Here is a 22,962-nt window from a genome sequence, read left to right as displayed (position 1 = left end):
CGGTCCCTGCCCCACGATTGTCCATTTCTTCTGCGCCGTGTGGTCAGCCAGTGTTGGGTTGAAATTAAGCTACCTGCCTCCCACCACCTCTGTCTGTTTTGTCCTTTGTGACACATTGGGTGGGTGCTGCTGTGATCTGGAGTCGTGTTTTGCTGCACTGCAACCCCGATGGGGGCAGGAGGGCCCCCTCAGGGGTGCCTGTTCCCGCTTTACTCCACCCCCTTCCACGTAAAGGAAGAGGCTCAAATCCGGCCACTCCAACCACTTCCTTTTCTGCAAATAAAAGTTTGCTGCTGAAACAGGCTGTGCATGCCTTGGTGCGGGGAGGAGGGGGGAAGAGACATCCTGCGCTTCCCCCATTTGACAGATGAAAGCGTCAAGAGGTTGATAATGTCTAAGATTTCTGTCTAAAGCCCCCTTTCCACCATTACATAATTGTGGACTGCTGCCCTGTGCCAGGCAGTGGAGAGACTGGTTGATAGGTTGCCCCACCAACCTCATTCTGCTTCCATAGCCAGCTCTGCTGCCCTCTCACCACCCCCAGCCCCCTGGGCACACCTGACTTCTTCCTTACAACCAGTCCAGCTTGTAAAGCACTGCCTCGCAGCTTCCTTAAGTCTCAGTGCTGCCCTTGCAGAACTCAGCAGGGAGAAGATGAAAAACTAAAATGAGGGTGACGTTCACACTAGCAAAGTGTAGTTTGGTGCAGGAAACAGGACATGCGCGACACCAGCGTTGTGACCCTCTACAACAACAAAGGTGGCCGCCATGACTGTAACAACTAACCCTGCCTGGAGACAGACAGGTTGTGCATCCGTAGCGGTGACCAGAGGAGGAAGGACCGCTGGGAGGAGGGCAGAGAGAAGAAACGCTGCAGTGCATCAGCAACAGCACAACCTGACGCCTTCCTCTGCCCCAGCTGCAACAAAACATGTCTCTCCTGCATCAGTCTCTGCAGCCGCTGCAACTTTCCAACAGTTTGACTCCACCCCCAAAGGCACATTCCTCCACTGTCTCCCCAAGACAGAAAGATGCCAACAGCAATGTCAGGAGACCCCACACATGCCCCTTCCAGAGCCATGTTTCGTGGGGCAGTCAAACAACCCGCCATTTCTGAGAATTAGAGTTCTTCTGAGGGGAGAATAGGGGTTCCCTAAGAGCTCTCAACAGCCTGAACAAACTACAGTTCCCAGGATACTCTGGAGGATGCCATGACTATTTAAAGTGGCATGATAACACTTTGAACGCGTAGTGCAGCTGGGAGCGAAGTATGTTCCACTTCTATAATCGCTCGTTCTTCTTGCTTACCCCAGCCTCCCCCCTCCACTTGCTGCCTTGTCTCCCTTGTGTCAATATCTGGATCTCAACCCCCTCGGGGCAGAGACCTGTCATCTCGTCCTTTGGGAAGAGGTGTTAACTATACAGCAGGTGTATGTTTAGAGGGCAATGCCCACGTTCACTGCCTTCTCATATTCCAATGAGTTCTGACAGACTCCTTCCCCAACAGACTGTGTTCAAGAATTACGATCCTGAGCAACGGGGTTACATCTCCGAGGAGGATTTCGAGATCATCTCCACGAGTTTCCCCTTCTCCTTCTATGGGCTGGAAAGAGAGCGGTAAGTGAAGAGGGTTTCAGGAGAAGACTCTTTATGCATGTGGCAACAGCTGCCTGAATGCTGTTAGCCCAGAAAGCAATGGCAAGCTAAATTGACAGACTATGCCAGGCATCCCCAAACTGCGGCCCTTCAGATTTTTTGGCCTACAACTCCCATGATCCCTAGCTAACAGGACCAGTGGTCATTGAAGATGGGAATTGTAGTCCAAAACATCTGGAGGGCCGAAGTTTGGGGATGCCTGGACTATGTGGACTGGGAAGCTCAGGAACCAAGAATACAAAAGCTTTATTTTTTTGAAATCATTTTTATTTTATTTTACCAATACAAAGTTATTTAAAAAAAACAAATGTACTGTATATCCATATACAGAGATTTCTCCGAATCTCAGGACTTCTCCCCCATCCCCTCCATGGAGTCCCATTTTAAACATTTAAAACTTTAAACAAGAATGAGAAAAACAATTATAATTTACTTAAGAAACCACTGCAAGCAGATGAAAACATTAGCAGGATTCTAATTTCACTTGTAATGTAACAAAGACTATGGAAAATATGGATGGATATAAAATATAGATTATGGAATAATATGCAGTTGTAAATGTTCACAATAGGACCCACGGAGGGGATTGGGGGTGGGGAGTCTCAAGATTCAGAGAAATCTCTATATATGGATGTAAAACCAAATAAAAATGATTTCAAAAAACATTTGTAAACCACGCATTTGTAGAAAATATCACAAAGTGGTTGGCAACTTGGAAACGCAACACTAATAGAAGCAGTAGCAACGCCAGGCCCATCCTCTCTGGTTCGAAAGGCCTGGTCTGAACAATAGAATTTCCAGGAGGCATCTGAAAGTGAACAAGGGTGATCTCAATTGGCAAGGAGTTCCACAGTGCAAGGGCTGCCGCATTAAAGGCTCAGTCCCTGGTAAAGGGCAGCTGAGGCTCAGGGGTGTGTGAACTGACCAAATGTGCCCCATCAGAACACATACCCCCACTTAAGGTTTATTTAAGTGTCAGGTGGGGCAGGAATTCACTAGGCGCTGATGACCCAAGCGAGGAAGGCCGAAGCTTCACACTGTATGTCTGTTTTTCTCTCTTCCTCAACTGCAGAGAAGGCGCCTGGAGCCGGGAAGAGCTGTCCGAGTATTTAATGCGGGCCTGTGCCATCTTCTCCAAACTGGGCCTCGGGTTCCTGCACAACTTCCAAGAGGCCACTTTTAAGAAGCCCACCTTTTGTGACAGCTGCAATGGCTTTGTGAGCTTAATTTATTTAAAATGGATTTATACCCCACCCTTCCTTCCCCACGTATCCCAGGGCAGCAGACACGCTAAAAGCAAAAAATCCAAAAACCTTCTGTCAAAGTATTCTAAAGCCAATTGCAATTAAAAACATTTAACAGCAGCTGCCACTGAAAACACTCTGAAAGCAGTCAACAGCCGAGAACATTCCTCCATCCAAGGATCTTGGGGTTGTCAATATCCTTCGGCCACCAAATGCCATGTAATCAATTTTTTCCTGCAAGTTAATAGTGGTGGAAGCAGGCATAACTCACTAGGGAAGGCGTTCCACAACTGGGGGGGCACCACAGAAAAGGCCCTGCCACGAGCCTGCGCCACTTGGCCAGCCCCTGGTGGTGGCAGCACCAATACACATCACTCATCCCCACCCCCTCAAAAAAAGAAAAGCCACCAGCTACCCAAACAGTCCCTATTACTGGCAGAAATAGTAGCTGCTGAGCTGAGCTGCCAAACTGGAGAATCTACTTCCCCCCTTTTGGGATGGCATGCCTAGTGGTGGCAGTAATCAGCAACAGGTGGGATGGAGGATGAAAGGGCTAGAGAAGTATGAGAGGTTGTAGATAAGCTCCCTTCAGAACAGCCTTCCAGATACTTTGGACTATTTTTATTTATTTGTCTCACCTTCTTCTCCAAGGAGCTCAAAGTGCCATGCATGGTTCTCCCCCTCCTCGTTTAATCCCCACAACAACCCTGCAAGGTAGGTTAGGCTGAGAGGCAGTGACTAGCCTCCAAGCTCACTCAGGGAGCTTCATGGCCAAGTGTGGATTTGAACCCCAGGCTCTAGTCTGACAAGCTACCCAACACTAGCTCTTGACGATGCCAAGTTGGAGAAGGCTGCTCCAGGAGAACCAGCTTGTTTTGCAGCCTCTCTCCTGCAGCCATGAGGTCTAGAAGCTTGCTACGTTTCAAAACTCAAAAATTCCCAGAACTCTGCCACCACTTTTGAAGTGGGCAATAAAGCTGCAGCCCCTGGCACAGGTTAGAGCAAGTCCCCTACCTCTCATCCACCTACGTTGCCTTTGAAATTTAGGGCAGGGGCTCAGTCAGTCTTTGCAAAGAAGTGGCAGCTAGTTCAACTTAACACCTCTGTTGTTGTTGCATTCTTCTCCTGTTCTAGCTCTGGGGAGTCTCCAAGCAAGGATACAGATGTCGGGGTAAGCACGCCCCCTGGTGGGCACTAAAGGAAAGAAGGGGATCCTATTAACCAGGGGTGGGCAACCTAAGGCCCGGGGGCCGGATGCGGTCCAAGCGCCTTCTAAATCCGGCCCATGAATCAGCGTGTTTTTACATGAGTAGAATGTGTCCTTTTATTTAAAATGCATCTCTGGGTTGTTTGTGGGGCATAGGAATTCGTTCATTTTTTTCCCCTTCAAAATATAGTCCGGCCCACCACATGGTCTGAGGGCCGGCTGAAAAAGGTTGCTGACCCCTGCTATTAACATTCCCATCACTAATGATGGTCTCTCCCTCTTCCCTGCAGACTGTGGGATGATCTGTCACAAGCAGTGCAAGGACCAAGTGGAGGTGGAGTGCCAGCGGCGCTTCCATTCCTGCAGCTCCGAGAGCACCCTGTCTCGAACTGCCACGCCAGCCGCCACCTATCACCCTAGCTCTGGTAAGGGGGTGCACAGACTAGGGCTCCTGGTGTGGGCTAGCCAACGGGACCCGCTCCAGCGATGCAGAGTGGCAAGGAGGCTTTTCACTTCCCAGCCTTGCGATCTGTGGTACGGCTTCTATAGAAGAGTAGGAACGCAGAGCAAATCCCACTCAACACCATAAACTGTGGTTTGGGGCACCAGTTCAAAACCAGCATGAGAAAGTCATAAATGTCATCCTGTGCGTTTCAGGGCTGCGTTGGGATTTGAACCCAGGTCTCCCGGGTCCTAGCCCAGCACTCTAGAAATATACCTCCTTTCTTCTTTGGCGGTCCCTCGTAGCAGAGTAATATTGTCTTCCATAAACACGGTCTTAACAGTGAGTCCGTAAGTGACTGTGGAGGCCAATTCTGGATCCACACGTCCACAGTGGGGACATTGGTTTCCAGGCGGGAGTTTATCACAGTGAGGGTTTGCCAAGCGTGCCTTCCTCTTGGCACGTTTCTCCCTTGCATCCTGAGCGTCTTCAAAGTCCACCAGACCTTTGGTAAAGGCTGTTCTCCAGTTGGAGAGCTCGCAGGCTAGTGTTTCCCAATTGTCAGTGTTTATACTACATTTTTAAAGATTTGCCTTCACAGAGTCTTTAAACCTCTTTTGTTGACCACCAGCATTACGCTTTTCATTTCTAAGAACACCACCACCACACTGCTTGCAGGAACAAATCTCTAGATACGACGTTTCTAACCACACTTCGCTTATTCCACGCGGCAGGCTCGGAGGAAGACGCTTTCCTCTTCCCACCAAGACGAGAGCACAGCAAAAGCCCCAACCTGGCACTGTCGAGCCCAGCGGGCAGGCGGCGAATGAGACACGCCAGCACCCAGACAGACGCAGACAGTCCACAGGAGCCACGGGGACACAGCAGGAGTCTAAAGCAGCTTCTGGAAGAGCTGAAGGAGGTGGAAAAGGTGAGGATTTTCGGGAGGGCAGGATTCCACACCTGGGACTTCTGTGGAAGAATAATGGGAAGCTACTTATGACTTTGGTCTGGACAGGACCAAAGTTGCTGGGGGAACAGGCAACCCCCACCTTAAACTGGCAGCATTTCACTCTCCTTTGCAGGAACGGGACAGGCTGCTGCTGGTCAACCAGAGCCTTCAGAGCTGCAACTCGCAGCTGGAGGCTGAGAACAGCTGGCTGCTGAAGGCGGATTCATCAAGCCTGCCCCCCTTCTCTTGCTGGAAGGCCTTGGCCGCCTACAACTCGCACCTGCCTCCCAAGCCCAACTGAGCCAAGGGCACAGGAACAGTGGGCTACAGGCAGGAAAGTGGAACCTCAAGGAAACGAACAGAGAGAAGGGACATGGCGCTCAACGGTAGAGAATATGGATGCTCTGCATACAGGCCTCAGGTTTGGTCCATGGCTGGAAATGGATGCTGCTGCCCTGAAGCCACTGCCATTCCTTGCCAATAATACTGAGCTGGATGGACAAGCAGCCGGACTCAAGCTAAGGGGCTTCCTTTGTTCCTAATAAAAGGACCATTTCTTGAACAGAGGCCCCACCAGCTAGCTTACTTCTTTTTTGGTGCTGCTGCAGATGCACGTTTTGGGCTCTGCTGCTATTAGCCACAATGGCCCTGCTCCACCTCCGATGTCAGAGGCAGCAGACCGCAGGCGGCCAGCTGCTGGGGCATCAGAAATGGGGAGAGTGCTGTTGTCCTGCTGAGGGGACTTCCCATTGGTGCACTTGGTTGGCCTCCGTGAGAGCAGGGTGCTGGATGAGGAGGGCCACTGGACTGCTTCTGCAGAGCTCTTCTTAGCTGAACAGCCCCGGATAGCTCAAGAACCTAAGCAGCTCCTTGGCTTGTGTTACATGCGGTGTCTTGCCAAGTAGCTCTCTGCAACAAGCTATATTTAACCATTGAGCGAGTGCATAAACAGGGACCCTGCCTTGCTAGCTGGGGCGAAGTGGGTGACCTGGTTGGGCTTCCAATGTCAAGAGTAGAGACTTGGAGAAAGGAATCCTCAGAAGGTGGAAGCTGGTTGTTCGGCGGCAGGTAAAGGGGGATGAGAGGCGAGGCAGAAGCACCTACTGACTGTGACCTCTTCCACTGACCCCCTTTGGCCTTGCTTTCGGGGGGAAACCCGGAATCTTTTATTCACTTCTCCAACCCTCTGTTCATTGGGGGGGGATGAGAGGTGGAATACATTTGTTCCTGGGAATAGATGCAATGCGTCATACTGAATACAGGAATTATATTGTTTAAATCTAACTCTCTCCCCATAAAGATTCACTTTCAGCTATACCCCCCCCACAAGCTTTGTGTAACCACTCCCACTTTTTGGGCAGGGGGGAAGGGATGTGATTTCCCCTTAAAAAAAGATTTAAAAAATGTCCTTCAAATGACTTAGTATTCTGCTCTCTTAACCCTCCTGGCACAATAAAAAAAGAGAGGTAAAAGATGAAGACTAGAGTTTTAAACACACACATACTCCGTTGCACAATGAGTTTGAATTACAAGGAAAATGTTTAATCTCTTAAGTGTTATACTGAACCCAGCTTGGCCATTTTCAATCCTGTCCCTTCAGAACAAGGACCAAAATTAACTCGCACCATTCAAACAAAATCTCATACTCACTGGCTGTTGCAACTGAGCCACCCTTTGGATAATCCAGAGGAGGTAAAGGTACAAAGAAGTTTGGGTTTGTGCCTAAAAATCCCAAAATAATATCTTCCCTCTCCCTACATTGTCTGATTAAATCTAATGGGACATTTCTAAAGCTGGATTTCTCATAGATGCTGCCCATCCAGCCCCAAAAGGAAGGTTGCTTCCTACCCACATTCAGCATCTAAAGCCCCAAAAGAAACCTTGCAAAATCCAGACGTTTGCTAGCACCTCTTGTTCCTTCATCCTTGTAAGTTGTGTATTAACTAGATCGGGGATGGGGAACATGTGGCCCTCAGGACATTGGCCCCCCAACTCCCTTCACACCCGATCACTGGCCCCACTAACTGGGGATGCTGGGAGATGAAGTCCAATGGCCTAGGAAGGAACCACAGCCTCCCCCTCTCTGCTCCAAAGGTGCAATTCATCTGGCACCAAACTATAATGTGGACAACACAAATGTCTGTGTCCAACAACTTTAAAGCAAGAGAAGGGGGGGGGGAGATGTCTGATGTTAGCGCACATGCCCCGGCCCACCGTCTCAAGTTCAATGTAATCGGCACCTTTCTTTTAAACTGCATTTCCCCGCATCCTGGGGAAAGGCAATACTGAAACCACCTTTGGTGAAGGCTGGGCTTTGGGTCTGTATCCACCGCTCATCCTTGCTGCAGTTAACTTCCTGAAGCCTCTTCCCTGCCCTAAAGTTAAGGGTAGTTTTGACCATACCCCACACTGGAGGAGGTCTGGATCCATCCCCTTGCTACTTTTTCTTCTTCTTGCTCCGCTTGCCCCATCGCTGGTGGTCGCCCCCTTTTCCTCCTTCTCGCCTCTTCTCCCACATGGGCATAGGGGGTTCAATCTCATTCGGACGCCCACCGCGGTCTGGGACGTCACCAACCATCAGCACCTGAGAGGGAGGGAGGAGTCACTTTAGATGTAGCTGCCGTGAGGCAGGAAGAAATGGACGCGAGAGTGAACAGAAAGTGCTGTTACTCATGATCGCCATCATCAATTTATTCATCGCCTTCTAAACTACTGGCGCAAGGCGATTTATGCATACGATAAACACAGGCTAGAAGTACTTTCTAAACAATGGGGGGAGGCAATAAGAAGCTGATGCTTGTGGTAAAGACCCATTCATCAAAAAGCTGTCGGAACAAAAACGCCTTCAATTGTTTCCAGCAACTGAGAAGGGTGGGAACCTGTTGCATCTCGACAGGAAGTGACATAGAACTTCCTGTTCACTCCCTCCCTCCTCTAACAATGACTGGTGCTCAGGCAACCAGCAAACTTAAGGGATAAAAAACGGGGAGGCAGCGCAGGTACAACTCAGGCCCCAGAGCCCCTGGATGGGAGAAATGGATAGTTCGGTTCATTTATTCAAGTCACCTGGAATCAGCCTTGCTGAGCAGGCACAGACCTGCTATAGGGCTTTCCAGTACCCCATCCCAACACCTGGGGAAGAGCACCCCTCTCCAGCCCTGTACCTTGTTGACAGCACAGCTTGTCTTGTCCCGCGAAGCTCCGCTGCTGGTCTTCACGATGCGGGAGAGGTCCTCCCGCGCTGCCAGCAGGTGGGGAAGGGTGACCTGCGACTCCTCCAGTAAAGATTGCCGCAAGGGTTTGAAGGCCTCTGACATAGCTCCGCTGCGGTCCTAAGTTGTGGGGGGCAAAATTTGAGGGAAGAAGCCAATTTTTCATTCAACCCCTCCACCCCAGTCTATTCAGGGCGGGCCAGTGCTGCTGAACTATTATTTTGTTGTTGTTTCTTTTATTTATATCCTGCCTTTCCTCACCATGCAGGACCCAGGTTGGCCCACAGCATAAATTAAAACAAATACAACTAAAAAAGCACAAAAAATATTATTATTTTTATTTTTTTATCATTTATTAAAATTTACACACTGCTTGGTTGCAAAGAAACAACCAGCTCAAAGTGGTTTGCAGAAAAATAAAACTGTAGAATCATTGTAGGCTTTCAAAAAAGTTGAAATAACCACAGACTAAACACTGACACGGGTGGCGCTGTGGTCTAAACCACAGAGCCTAGGGCTTGCCGATCAGAAGGTTGGGCAGTTCGAATCCCTGCGACAGGGTGAGCTCCCGTTGGTCGGTCCCTGCTCCTGCCAACCTAGCAGTTCAAAAGCACCTCAAAGTGCAAAGTGTGAGTAGATAAATAGGTAATGCTCTGGTGAGGAGATAAACGGCGTTTCCGTGTGCTGCTCTGGTTTTGCCAGAAGCGGCTTAGTCATGCTGGTCACATGACCCAGAAGCTGTCTGCAGACGAACACCGGCTCCCTTGGCCTATAGAGCGAGATGAGCGCCGCAATAATGAACGAAGGGTACCTTTACCTTTAAACACTGATTAAAACTTGCATCAGCTTTCTAAATGTCTGGGTAGGCTCATCCAAACCAAAAGAATACAGTGAAAGCTCCTGCCTGGTGTCAATCAGCAGAGAGTTCCAAAGGTCACGTGCTGCCACGCTAAAACATCAAGGGGTATTATGTGGCTCCTGTGTCAGGGCCGTCAATTGAAATAAGGAGTAAGGAAATCTCACAGATAAACTCGTCCCAAGTTGTTAGATTGGAAGATGGAGCAAGCTTCCCCGCCCCCCTCCTGCTCTGGAACCAATGGCTTGCAAGTTACAAGAAAGAAGATTCCAACCAAACATCGGGAAGGACTTTCTGGCGGCGAAAGCTGTCCAGCTGTGGAACCTCACTCCCTCGGGATTGGACAGCCATATACCACGGATGTCTGAGTAGAGATTCCTGCATTGCAGGGGATTAGACTAGAAGACCCTTGGTTGTCCCTCCCAACTCTACAATTCTAGGATTTTATGTACTAATCATAACACCAGCAAATCTACCCTATTCTTAAAAACAACCACACCCCAACACATTCAACCCTTTAAAAGCACATGCCCCCCTCTTGTCCCGCTCCACTCACCTTTGCCCTCTCGGACCAATGGAAGGACTCAACGGTGACATCAAGACGAGTAGCCATCATGCGTCGGCGGCGCTGATACTCTGTGCACAACACGTCCCGTATGCCCTCCAGCGCCCCCTAGTGGTTTCATTTGGGAGAGGGGCAAGAGGAAGCAGGAGACATAAGCTGTTTGCTATCCTTCCATCCACCAGGGACCCACCCTTGACAACCCCGCGTTGGCCAGGGACCCGTCTGGGGAAGGACAACCCGTCCCGACCGAAGGGGCAAGCATCCACGTGGTGGGGAGTTTGTTGCCAATGCCACTGGTCTGCCCCTACCCATTCCTCGGAGGTCAGCGTGGCCTTTAGGAGCGGCGCCATCTGCAGGTGCTCAGGGGGTAGTGAAGAAAGCACCTCCGAAACCTAAGGAGGAGACCACAAGTTTAGCTGTTGGGTGGGGGGAGGAGAGAAAGAAACAGACCAAAGCACCACAAAGTGGGGGCAGTGGTGGGGGGAAGCTTCCATTCCTCCAACTGCCCTGAACAGGCCCCCTGCTTCCAACCTGGAAGAACCTATATTCAGCAAGACAGTGAGCATTAAGCTGCAGGGAGCATTAGAGAACAGGAGCTATAGTGCCTCCCACATCTTTGGCGCATGCACAAGACAAACAGCCTCCCCGTCCTGCCCCACATGTGTCCCCACCTTGGCTTCTATGTCAGCCATGGCTTGATGGACTGGGCAGCCTGGATCCAGGTCCAGCATCCCCAGGGCTTGGCAGATGAGTTGGAGCTCGTTCACAGCTTCGCCAGCTCGGTCTTCTTTTTCCGGTGGCGAACAGGACGTCTTCCGAGCCTGCAGCCGGGCAGCGAGGAGCTCTGAGCTCAAAAAATCTTGCCAGGGAAGGAGAAAGAGCTGGATTCAGTTCCCGTCCTAAATTTATATCCCATAAACCTTGGGGACCTAAGTGCTTCAAGGGTGATTTAAAACAAAATTGGGGAGGGGGGATTAATTCAGATATTGTTATTTATTAAATTTATTAGTCACTTTTTTGCCATGGCAACTCAAAAGCAACTTACAAAAAACACACACATGCACACACACACACATAAAAACTCCCACATGGAAACATCCCACCCACTCTAAAAGGCCATTGTTAGAAGCCAAAGATCTGTTTAAAAATGAATGTTTTCCGACACCTGAAGATGTGCAACAATGGTGCCAGAAGCGCCTCGGAAGCCACCACTGAAAAGGCTCATTCTTGTGTTCCCACCCTTTGGACCGCCCATTGATTTTTTTTAAATAAAAATGAGCTAATACACACCCACACGACTCACTGATTCCCAGACCCTTTCTAGGGATGGGAGCAGAAGTTCTTAGCCATGTCTTTTCTGAGCCCACCTGCACAGAATGAGCCGAGGAATAAGCCCCTTCCTGCCTGGACTTACACAGAAGCTGGAGGCACTTGTCCGGGGTGCTAAGCCTGGCTGTTACGTCCCCCGCAGTCAGTGAGGAGTAGGGACAATGCAGCTCTCCAAGGAGGCCGCTCACTTCGATCTGAAAGGTCTCGGCATCCTCAGGACCTGAAAGGACACAATGCCACTTGGGGATAGAAATCTAAAACATCAGCTCAATGAGGAGTGGATGAAAGGGTTGTTCTCGGTACTAGCCAATACGACCACCACTACAGGCATTCTCTGCCCCACCCCCTTCTCCAGTTCCAATATGCTAGAAGCTCCCTTGATGACCTTAGCGCTTTTCATCCAAGTGATGGGCTGGAGCAACAGGACCTTGCAGCAAGCAGTTCCATGGGTTAACCACCTAGAACCCAGCTAATGAAACCCTGCAGACGCTGGGCTACGTTACATTTGCTTCTCAGATGTTATCAGCCCAGTGGGGTGGGGAATTCCTTGTGGGGGCCCAGGCTGACTCACACACCCCTCACCCCCCTTGCTTCCTTTAGGTCTTGCACAAGAAAATATTTGCTGCATTCCTCTCTCCCCACAAAGCCAGGTTACCTACCACGAGTGGGATTCACATCCTCTTCGAGTGGGCAAAGGCTGCGGAGCTCGGAAACTAGCCAAGAGCAAAGAGCTGTGAACTCGGGGCTGGAGACGCCGGCTTCAGCTACCCGAGCAAAGCCATCCATCGACAGGCACCTGGTGCAAGAGAGAAAGGAAATTATATTTACACAATTGGTTTTTTCCCTTCTTCCTATACCCTGTTTCTCCTATTTTAAGATGTAGTCATAAAATAAGCCATAGCAGGATTTTTAAGCATTCAAGGAATATAAGCCATACCCCGAAAATAAGACATAGTGATAGGCACAGCAGCAATGCTGGCCGCGGCAGGAGGAGGAGGAAAAAAATAAGACATCCCCTGAAAATAAGCCATAGTGTGTTCTTTTGAGGAAAACTAAATATAAGACAGTCTTATTTTCAGAGAAACACGGTACTGTATACATAAAATGTAAGGCTGTCATCACTCAGTTCCCATTGGAGAATAGGTAGCACTGCATCGCAACCCTGGATTTGCATGAAGCCATGGGAGGGGGAGGGGAAAAGAGAGAAGGCAGGTTGTAAAAGGCTGGTTTTAAACAACAGCATAGAGTTGAAGAAAGCAGGGATGGAAGGACACAGAGGAGCTGTGAGGATATGGGGGCAGGGCTTGAGGGTGCTGTCAGGGGGCAGGGCTTGGCAGGATTGGACACATTACATGGGGGGGGGTGGACATTTACTTCAAGTCTGGCTGCTAACCAGGCGTTTGGTGGTTTGAGCCCACCAAGGGATGGCTGTAGGCAGGATTCCTACATTGCAGGGGGTTGGACTACCGGTAGATGAGCCTTGGGGTGCTTTTCCAACTCCACAATTCTCTGATTCTATGATCTCCCTTCTGTGCTTTTACTGCTGATTTGAGCAGTATTTGAGCATGGCAATATGCTAATGTTGCAACTCCTTAGTGCTGGGATAGGGACCCACTGGCTTGCAGGTGGAATGTGGCCCTCCAGGGCTCTCTAACCGGCCCTCAGGCTGCCCCCCCCCAATACCTGCTCCATATCCTCCTTGACTGCTTTCTCCTGGTTGGAAAGGGTCTCTGAATTATGATAACTTGCCTGTTTGGGTGTGTCTGGAATGTAGCCACCTGGGAGAGCCACACCCATCCACCTGCACAGCTTTTGCCTCCTGCCCTGCCCAAAACTGACACACAGTCCGTGGAAGACTGCCCGTCAAAGAAGGCAGCCCTTAGGTCAACACCCCTAACACAACTACTGTCCTTAACTGATAACAGAAATAGGTAAGGTTGGGGGAGAGAAATGGAGAAAAGGAAGGAAGGAAGATGACACTGCTCTGGCTTCTTACATTTGATGCCTAGACACTAAAACCAACTTCAGGTTCCAGAAAATAGGCTCCTCTCAGGGTGTGCCCTCAAACCTAGAAGCATAGAATTGTAGGGTTGAGAGAGGGACCCCGTGGATCATCTAGCAGCCCAACCCCCTGCAATGCGAAAAATTAAAAATAAAAATAAAAATTGTCCAGTAGCACCTTGAGACCAAATAAGTTTGTCGTTGGTATGTAAGATTTCGTGTGCGTGCACATTTCTTCAGATATACCAAGAACAAACTTGGTCTCTATATTTCGACTGCGTCAGACCAACACGGCTACTTACCTGAATCTAGAACCCTGCAATGCAAGAGGCTTTTGCCCAAGTTTGGGCTCGACCTCAAGACCCTGAAAATTAAGAATCTCCTGCTCTACCGACGGAGCTATCCCTCTTTGCCCTCCCCATCGTTTGGGTCCCCCAAACCCTTTCCTACCCTAGCCGCCTCAGCGGTTGCCCCTGATTCCTCTTTTCCCCTGCTCCCTCCGGGTGTGCCCCGGAACCTGTTTTCCCCTCCCCAAACCCCTTTCCCTTCTCCCTCACGTGTCCTCCACAAACCCCCGAACCTCTTACCCCCGGGCCGCGTCTCCTTCCATGCCTCCGCTGGAACCAATCTGTCACCTCGCGCACGCGCAGATCCGAAGTCCGGCAAGCTGTTCCGCTTCGCGCCCATTGGCTGGGCCTAAAACCAGAGGCGGCACTTTTCATTGGCTGAGCCGCCCAGCCATTGGAGCAGGCGACTTTTATTCCCGCCCCCCTCCACCTCCGTTGCGACTCGGCCACGCGCGGACATGTCCCCGCCCACCATGTCGACGGTTCGCCTCACCACATTGGCTGACAGCTCTCATAGCAACTGAGCGCCCACCCATTCCCTTTTCTCCTCTCCCCCCCCCCCGTACCTCTCACGGCCCAGTTCTCGGCCAATCAGGAGACCGCCTCTGTATCCAGCCAGTTAAAGCTGCTCGTTACATTCCGTCTCTATGGCAACTCGCCAGACGCACGTGGATATCAAAGTCTAAGTCGCCGACCAATCAGAGCCTGGCGCATCGCCGCCGCCCGATCTTATTTGCCTTCGAAGGACCAAGGGGCGTGGCCTGCGGAGAGAATTCCCTCCCGCCGCCACCTGTCCTCGGAAGGTGCGCTTTGCAGGGTTGCGGAAGGAAAGCTTCGCGGGCGCCGCTGAAATTTGCACCCGAGGCTGCCCACCTGCTCTCTCTCTCGCTGCGGGTTCTTTTTAAATGCAAGCCAACCAGCAGCCCTGGGCTGGTTACCTCTGAGCACGTGCAGAGATATCGCACCCCCGTTTTCCACACCCACACAAACCACGCCAAGGTCAAAATGTCCCTGAGCATATGCAGATGGATTTGCCTCGGTTATAAGGCCTTGCTGCTGAATTCCATATTATTTATTGTGTGTGCGGGGCGGGGGGGCGGTATTACTGGCTAGTTTTTCTTTTGGTTTATGACGGGCATCCCCAAACTGCGGCCCTCCAGATGTTTTGGCCTACAACTCCCATGATCCTTAGCTAACAGGACCAGTGGTCGGGGAAGATGGGAATTGTAGTCCAAAACATCTGGAGGGCCGAAGTTTGGGGATGCCTGGTTTATGATGTATTTTGTGCTTCCATTTTTGTATTTTTATGTTGTGAACCGCCCTGCGATCTTCGGGTGAAGGGCGGTATACAAGTTCAATACATAAAAATAAAATCGACTCCTCAAGTGTAAGTGTGCTTAGGTTGGATTCGGTGGGTTAGTGGGTATAATTTCAATCAGGAGCAGCAGCACCAGCAAAACCGTGTTGTGTCCCCCGTTTTGTACCAGGATGCTGCTCTCCTCATCTGAAGGTGCAGACCCTCCAAGTGTCCCTATTTCCCCTGATTTAGAGAAGCCATCCTGGTTTCTGATTTGATCCCGGAATGCCCCGCTTTTCCTTAGGAGGTCCCTATTTTCATTGGAGAAATATTGGAGGGTATGGAGCTATCCAACCCCCAAGCTGTCTAAAGGCAATCTTTTATAGGGAAGTTTTTGTTTTTCTTAATGTCCCATGTTTTATTATGTTTTTATATATGTTGGAAGCTGCCCAGAATAGCTGAGACAACTCAATGAGATGCATGGGGTATAAATTACACAATTTCTAGGACAGTGGGCTTCCTTCCCAAGCTGAAACTGCTGGATGATGCAATTCATTGAGACGTTCTGTTCATCTGGGTCTGCATGGAGACAATGGGCTGTACCTAACTAGGTGCTACTCACACAAGTAGATCCACTGAAATTCATGAGCCTCAGTCAGTGGTTCTCAAAGGGTGTGGTAGGGAGGTCCAAAGACAATCAGGTGCTTTACCTTTACCTAGTATAGCATAGTATCAAAATAATTTTTATTTTTATTTTGGGATATACAGCCAGAAACAGTATCCATGCCTCTCTTCAAGATCATTGGCTATTCTTCCACAGTTCTCCAAGGCATACTGTTGCGAACAGGGCTTTTCAACTCTGACAAATATGAAAAATCAGAAAAGAGAAAGGCTTAAGTGTTGGTGAGGAGATGAGTGTTTGTTTATCTCGAATTAGACCTAATATAAATTAGATTACCTGGCAAAAGCTAGCTCGCATATTTCGTTGCGTTTGTATACATACTTAAGAGGCTCGTTTATACAATTATGTTTTGGGAATGCTTCCTGTTGTTACGTAGCTGCAATTTTTAAGGACTATCCCATAATCATATTATAAAGTAATTGTGTTTGATGTTATAAAAAATCAGTGTGGCAAATTGGTGCAAGCAAATTTTTATTCTGAATGTGTGGCCCAGAGAAAAATGTTTGAGAACCACTGCCCTAAGTTAATAATGTCCATTCAATGGGTCTGCTTGGGGGAGGACCAGCAAGTGTTCCCTAACTCACTATGCAGGTTAATTACCTTTGAATTACCAAATCACCTGTTGTTGCTGCATTCATTCTTCCTATATTTTATGTTGTGCTCTTTGGATGAAGGGCAGTATACAAATTTAATAATAAACAATTCAGCCTTGACCAACATGGTGCTCTCCAGCTTCTGTATGGGACTACAGATCCCATGTTACCTGGGGCTGATGGAAGTTGTAGTACCCCCCCAAAAAAAACCCTGACAGAAGGCTGCTGTAATTGAGCGGTCTGTTGTTGTACCTTTGCATTTCATTTCTCTCCAACGGCACTACTTACAACCCCCCACTATTATGCATGCCTTGCATCCAATGAAGGGGAAGCTTATGCCACAGTAAACTTTGTTAGTCTTCTAAGTGCTGTAAATACCATTTTCTTGTGGACTAGTAACATGTACGGATTTGCTTGCAAGGCTGGCTGGTGACAATAAAGTCTTTTGTGGCACTCTGCTACTCTGCACCAATGGGATGTCAGCTGCAGTCCATCTGCCCAGGTTTTGGGGGTAGCGAAGGAGGAAGGTTTAAGGGTTTTAAATGTTACAAGATAAAGAAAAGATATGCAAGTCTTTGCCTTCTTTTTGAGGCAAAGACTTTGCGGGTTCCATAGGTCTGAATCCCAGGTGAGTGGAGTTAGGACTGCAGCCAAAGGCTGTGCACAGACCATATTTTTAAAAGCACATTGCTCCACCCTCAACAGAAACCTGGGAACTGGAGTTTGTTAAGGGCGCTGGGAATTGTAGCCATGTGAGGGGTAAAGTACCAGTTTCCAGGGTTAAATGTCTGGATGTAGCCTCACTCTCTAAAGTGCCAAATATGTGAAACTGGGTTGTATCCAACATTAATCACCTTGGTACTCGAAAGGCTTGGCTCCTGAACAAATCGTCTCCAAAACGCCGCAAACCCGGAAGTGTTCCGGTTTGAGAACGTTTTTCGGAAGCCAAACATCCAACGCGGCTTCCGACTGAGTGCAAGAAGCTCCTGCAGCCAATCGGAAGCTGCACCTTTCAAACTGTTTCGGACTCCCGGAACGGATTAAGTTTGAGAACCAAGGCACCACTGTATACTCATTGATATTAATGGACATGACTTAGGGCTATTCCTTCCAGGAACCTGCAACCCAATACATATGACACAGTGGATGAGATTATATTTCCTCTTCCTTGTGCACTCTATTATAGGGATGTGTATAGATGCTGTGAGGGGATATATTTGTTAGATATACACAGTGGGAGTCTACCTCAATATTCTCTCTAGCAAACTTACAGGAAAACTCTGAGCTTCAACTCTGATCATGTGTCTATCTACATAGCAAACACGCATTACTGATTTGACTGCATTGTAAATACCCCACAATGACCACCATTTTTTTAAAAAAGGAATTAATAAAACCCTCCTTACACTATGAGAACAAGAAAAGAACTGAACACCAGGCTGTTTTTCTGTCTCTGTTTCTCTCTGTCTCTCTCTGTGTTTTTTTAATTTACAACGTACATATTTTTCATTATAAAGCATTCTCTTCCAGTGTCCTCAGTACCGCTTTTTTAAATCTTTTTTTTTAAATACACAGAAATTACAATATTGAATATACAAATGTGATAAAATACTTAAAACGGTGGGGTGGGGGTGGGGAATCAAATTGGCAACCACAAGAAACTGCTTGTAATAGGATTATGGTTGTAATGGTAATCCCCACCCCCACCCCACATTCATCTGTTTTGGTTTCCATTAACCCCCTCCTTTTAAGTATATAAAACAGAATGAAAACACCCCCAGGCAACACAATATAATACTCCTTGATGCAACGTCTCCCTTTGCCCATGGTTTTGTGTTCCCAGCTGTGAAGCCCGATCCTAAGTGCAAACTTTCAAAACCCACACGCACACATGCAAGGACTCTAGCCACTAACCATTTGGCCCTGGACGAGGGTGTGAAATTTGAAAATGAAACAAGAGGCAGAGCTGAGAAGAGTGATGTTATATGAGGCGCTCTTGACACCCTTAACAAGAGGGTCCCCCTGGACAAAAAATTCAGGGGAGGCTGTTCCCTGGGATGGCAGATTTCAGGTGCTGGAGCAGGAGAAAGAGATGTAACCCACAGGGCACAATTCATCCCATGCAAACATCGTCAAAATGACCAGAAGCCGGTTCAATCAATGGGAGGGACTGGCAGCGCCAATTCTGGGATTTGGGAAGACCGTAAACACAGGTCCTTTCCTGTGAGGGCCCCTTAAACCTGTCCTAATGTTTGGACTGTAAGCTCTTTGGGGCAGGGGGCCTTTGTGGTTTCTCTGCAAAGGACCACCCGCTACAGAGAGTGCGAGCAGAGAATTCTCTCCAGCTGCCTCTGGCTGCTTTGTGCAAACGGAGGGTGTTGGTGCTCTGGCAACTTGAGCCCCAGCAAATATTTCCCCCCCTCCGTGGCCAGAGGCAGCTGTTTAGGATTCCTCATCTGCAACAAGCCTTAAAGCACACCCTATTATTTGTCTTAGTGGTGGTTGCTTACGGCCAACGGCTTAGCAACACTTTTATGAGCACACAGGAAGCAGCAATTTTTTTAAAAAATGTGCATTAAATATCCTTAGAAATCTGTCTTCCGTATTTGACGGGGAGTGAAACTGACCCTATGGCAATCCCCGGTGCCTTTGTAGGTTTTTATGCCCACGTTACGTGCTTTTACAGTGTTTTTCACACAACTCAAAACACCCTTTTCGATTTCTACCTTCTGTAACGCATACATGTGGCATCAACATTCATGGATTGGATAAGTTCTCAAATGCATTGCAATTCACGCATTTTGAGAAATTCGGCAGCTTTCCATTCACACAGGTCTCTCAGAATAGACCCTTGGCAAGATTTCTGGTTTAAGGATCCTCTTTGAGTGACAGGGTGTCTTTTGGGCTGTGACGGTGGCATTTCCTTCCTTGGTGGTTGGTTGAGAGGCTCAACCAGGCTCAAAGAGGTTTTTTATTTCTTATTTTCAACAGGAAACCTCTGTTAAACTGGCCTGCCAAGTGTTTTAACTCCCCCCCCTCCCGTCTGTATCTATTTAATATTACACAGTACCTGTTTTCTTACCAACACTTTAATTTTCTGCTCAGTGGCTCTGCCTCAGTTTCTCAATCAGTAAAATGGGAACGGCAGTAATCTATAGCAGAATGACCGAGATGAAAACATGGGAATGTAGCAATAAATTTCCTGTCCAGAAATAAATATTGATGCTATCGTCAGGATAGCTTGTTTAATAAAGTTCGTTTGGCATCTGTCAAAATTATTTCCCCAAGAAAATTGCAGTAGCTGATAAAATGAAACCATGCTGACCTCTCATAATTGGTGCCAGAAGTGGGATATGTCTCATCTAGAAACCTCATACACTTATCTACCATTACACCTAGGGAAGGATCTATAAATTCAATTAAATTGGAGAATCCTGATGCCTGTTTTTCCCCTCCCAGTTTGGCATAGCACCCTTTTTTTCTTTTTCTATAAGCTGTCACCCCCCCTTTTGTCCAGCTCAGTCTCAGAATTAAAGCCTTAGAAAAAGTTTGCACACACAAACTCACACACAAAGAAAAATAACTTAAAATATGGGGAGCAAGGCAGCCGTGTACCCTGTAAACCGAACCCTGTCTGCATAAGCATCCCTATTAAAAGAGCATTAACTATATCTTGCACCAAACCATAGTTATCCGACGTTACTTTTCCAGCGTTAAGAAAAACGAGAGCTTTGCCACCCTTTATATATATCAAGGGTAGTGTGGTCTGCCAACACAAGTGCATACTGGGAAACGTAGTTCCGGTTCCATTCACTCCTAAGATGGATTGCACATCCCATAACGCTCCCAACATTTACCACTCAAAAGCAAACCAGCAAGTACATAGATTCGTGTTTCCTTTTTACATTCCTTAAAGCTTGCAACGGGTTACAGAGAGCTCTGCATCCTAAGGAATCTGTAAACCAGCGATTGGTTTTTATTCTGTGTGCGAGAACGAAAGAAAAAGGGATAAATGCTTCGAATCGTCGCTTCTCTGGCTTTCATTTGCTTTCCATACTTTTCTGCAGTGACAGAGAAAACCACCTAAACTCTTAAGCTAACCTTGGCCCTCCAGGTCCAAAAACACCTGGTTCATAGAATTACCAAATGGTAGACTTGGAAGGGACCCAGAAAGTTCATCTCGTCCAACCCTGAAATGGGTCAAGCCTTTCTTTTGACTCCCCTCATCAATTTCTGCAGTGGAAATGTAAAAATGGGAGAACCAATATGCTTTCAAAATGGCAGTATTAGAACCAGCAATTAACAGATTTGGGGAATCTTCCTAAATATTTTCTTTATAAAAAAACCCAGGTCTAGATCTGATTGTTGAGAAGCTAGAAAAGATCTGAGTGCAGTTCCTTGGTTTTGCCTGGGCTTCTAACACAGCAATGTAGTTTCTAGGTGGAAATCTCGAAGGAACCACCCACACTCAAGTTTTGCACGAAGGAAATCCACATTTTGCCCTTGAAAGAAATGACGCAAATGGTTGACATTTGCATATCCTGGGTTATTTTGCATAATCCCTACCGTTTTGAAATTTGGGTCAGTTTTCATTTTTGCAAGGACTGGAAGGAAGTGGCTTGGCAGAGACACTGAAAAGCCTAGCAACAGAGGGAGAAAGATGCCAGAGAGATATCTTTGGACACCTGAAAAGCCCTGATCGGCTCTGTCCTGGCAGCTGGCGTGCCATGCATCTAGTCCACATGACTCCATGTCTTCCCCCCTGTCCCTTTGTAAAACTGGAACTGAAGGCCCAAAGAGCACAGTGAAAAACTGGTGAGTTTGGGCAAACAGGAGGCGAGGGGAAGGGGGAGAATGGATAAAGCACTGAGATTTTCAGAACCAAGGCAGTAATGCAGGTACAGAAGTCCTTTTTCTTTCTTTACTCCTGCCTTCAAACTGTGCCAGCCCTCTGCTAGGCATTAGCTACCATCTGGTAGCCAACCAGACTACGAGGCTGGCAGCTCCTTGGGTGGCACCAGGACAGCTCGGCTGGGTCAACAAAACACTCAGCAACCAGGGCAGCCAAAGATCAACGTAAGGCAGGGCTACCACCTCTGCCCATGCTTAGGATAATCATAATTTACTTTTTATACGTTGCCCATCTGGCTGGGTTGCCCCACGTCACTCTTTCAGCAAATGACTGTGCCTCCTTGGGGTTTTGTCCATGGCTCATTTGTGCCCTGGCTTGAGTGGTCCAGCTTAGGGGAACCCTAGGAAGCTGATGTGCGGAGGTTGGTCAATTAGGGCAAATGGGGGCACTGCCCCAACTTCAGCCTGCCCTCCACCTGCCTACAATTGTCACTTAAAGCTACTTCCTCAGCCTCAGGGTTGCCCTTGTAGAACATAGCAGGGAGGTAAAAACTAGAGTTAGCTGGCTCTGCCTGTCTTTGGCTCTGGCGCCCCCTACTGTTGAGCTCCCTCCTTTCTGCCCTACCAGTTTCCACAGGCTCCAGTGAAGCTGTCTTATATCACCAGACCATCAATCTCTCTAGCACTTACACTGACTGCCAGTGGCTCCCCAGGGTTTGGGGAACGGCTTCATACTTGGGAGCTGCCAGGGATTGAACCAGCGGTCTTCTGCCTGCTGAGCAGGTGCTCTCCCACTGACCTCGGCCCTCTGCACTGCTTTTGTGGCGTCCGGCATGACCCACCAAGCCAAACACAGCCTGGAGCAGGAAGCCAGGATGTCAGACCAAAATCACCAGCTGGGGCTGTTGTTTTGAAGAATCGCACTAGCCATGTTTCTCAAATGTGGGTTCCCCAGCTGTTGTTGGACTACAACTCCCATCATCCCTAGCTAGAAGGACCAGGGGTCATGTATGATGGGAGTTGTAGTCAAATGGCAGCAAGTTTGACCAATGCTGCCTAGAGTAAGGGCAAAGGCCGGAGGCCTCCAGATGTTGCTGGACAACAACTCTCATCATTCCTGGCCACGCTGGCTGAGCCTGATGGGAAATGGGGTCCTGGGTTTCAAACTGCTCCTTTAAAAACAAGAGATCTGAGGCAGGAAAGTGGGGCTGCCTCTGGAATCTGCTCCCTGAAAAAAAAGAGTTTCACTGCAAGCTGGGGCCCAGCAAAGCAAACCTCTCCCACAGGAGAGAAATCTCCCAGGACATTTCCGAGCACAATTCAAAGTGTTGGTGCTAACCTTTAAAGCCCTAAACGGCCTCGAACCCTGTATACCTGAAGGAGCACCTCCACCCCCATCACTCAGCCCAGACACTGAAGTCCAGCTCCGAGGTTTTTCTGGCAGTTCCCTCACTGCGAGAAGTGAAGTTACAGGCAACCAGGCAGAGGGCCTTCTTGGTAGTGGCGCCCTCCCTGTGGAACGCCCTCCCATCAGATGTCAAGGAAATAAACACCTGACTTTTAGAAGACACCTGAAGGCTGTCCTGTAACGGGAAGTTTTTAATGCCTGGTGCTTTGTTACACTTTAAATATTTTGTTGGAAGCCGCCCAGAACGGCTGGGGCAACCCAGTCAGATGGGCAGCATATACTGTAAATAATAAATTGTTGCTATTATGAATATAGATGCC

At 48.5% G+C, this 22,962-nt stretch overlaps 2 protein-coding genes across 6 annotated transcripts in view; one reads left to right on the top strand and one right to left on the bottom strand.

The window, feature by feature from the left end:
* The window catches only part of RASGRP4 (RAS guanyl releasing protein 4), a 28,052-nt gene extending 21,402 nt beyond the window's left edge, over positions 1–6,650 (top strand). For all 4 annotated transcript variants that reach the window (XM_060275543.1, XM_060275542.1, XM_060275544.1 and 1 more), the window contains 6 exons: positions 1,508–1,617; positions 2,729–2,873; positions 4,035–4,071; positions 4,398–4,532; positions 5,284–5,480; positions 5,635–6,650. In XM_060275543.1, coding sequence (XP_060131526.1) covers positions 1,508–1,617; positions 2,729–2,873; positions 4,035–4,071; positions 4,398–4,532; positions 5,284–5,480; positions 5,635–5,802 — 792 coding nt within the window. In that variant the 3' untranslated portion in view covers positions 5,803–6,650. The remainder of the gene's footprint in view (positions 1–1,507; positions 1,618–2,728; positions 2,874–4,034; positions 4,072–4,397; positions 4,533–5,283; positions 5,481–5,634) is intronic.
* On the bottom strand, positions 5,392–14,130 carry FAM98C (family with sequence similarity 98 member C). Of its 2 annotated transcripts, XM_035118135.2 has the most exons (9): positions 14,052–14,130; positions 12,123–12,259; positions 11,549–11,683; positions 10,806–10,993; positions 10,443–10,526; positions 10,126–10,242; positions 8,666–8,833; positions 7,905–8,085; positions 5,392–5,521 (listed from the first exon to the last, which is right to left on the bottom strand). In XM_035118135.2, exons 1-8 carry the CDS (start codon positions 14,072–14,074, stop codon positions 7,939–7,941), a joined length of 999 nt encoding a protein of 332 aa, XP_034974026.1. In that variant the 5' UTR covers positions 14,075–14,130; the 3' UTR covers positions 5,392–5,521; positions 7,905–7,938. The 2 variants fall into 2 exon arrangements, with proteins under 2 accessions (XP_034974026.1, XP_034974025.1); XM_035118134.2 differs by lacking the exon at positions 5,392–5,521 and having other exon boundaries at positions 6,644–8,085.
* Between the last annotated feature and the right edge of the window lie 8,832 nt (positions 14,131–22,962).

The sequence above is a fragment of the Zootoca vivipara genome, chromosome 6 (genome assembly GCF_963506605.1).
Source record: "Zootoca vivipara chromosome 6, rZooViv1.1, whole genome shotgun sequence".
Lineage (NCBI taxonomy): Eukaryota > Metazoa > Chordata > Lepidosauria > Squamata > Lacertidae > Zootoca > Zootoca vivipara.
The sequence above is the reverse complement of the archived record's forward strand: the minus strand, read 5'-3'. Positions and strand labels throughout refer to the sequence as shown.

Coding starts and splice junctions, on each gene's coding strand:
- FAM98C (XM_035118135.2), bottom strand. CDS start 14,074: ATGGAAGGAGACGCGGCCCGGGG. Junction 11,684..12,122: donor GGATGTGAATCCCACTCGTG/GTAGGTAACCTG, acceptor GTGTCCTTTCAG/GTCCTGAGGATGCCGAGACC. Junction 10,994..11,548: donor CAAGTGCCTCCAGCTTCTGT/GTAAGTCCAGGC, acceptor TTCCCTGGCAAG/ATTTTTTGAGCTCAGAGCTC.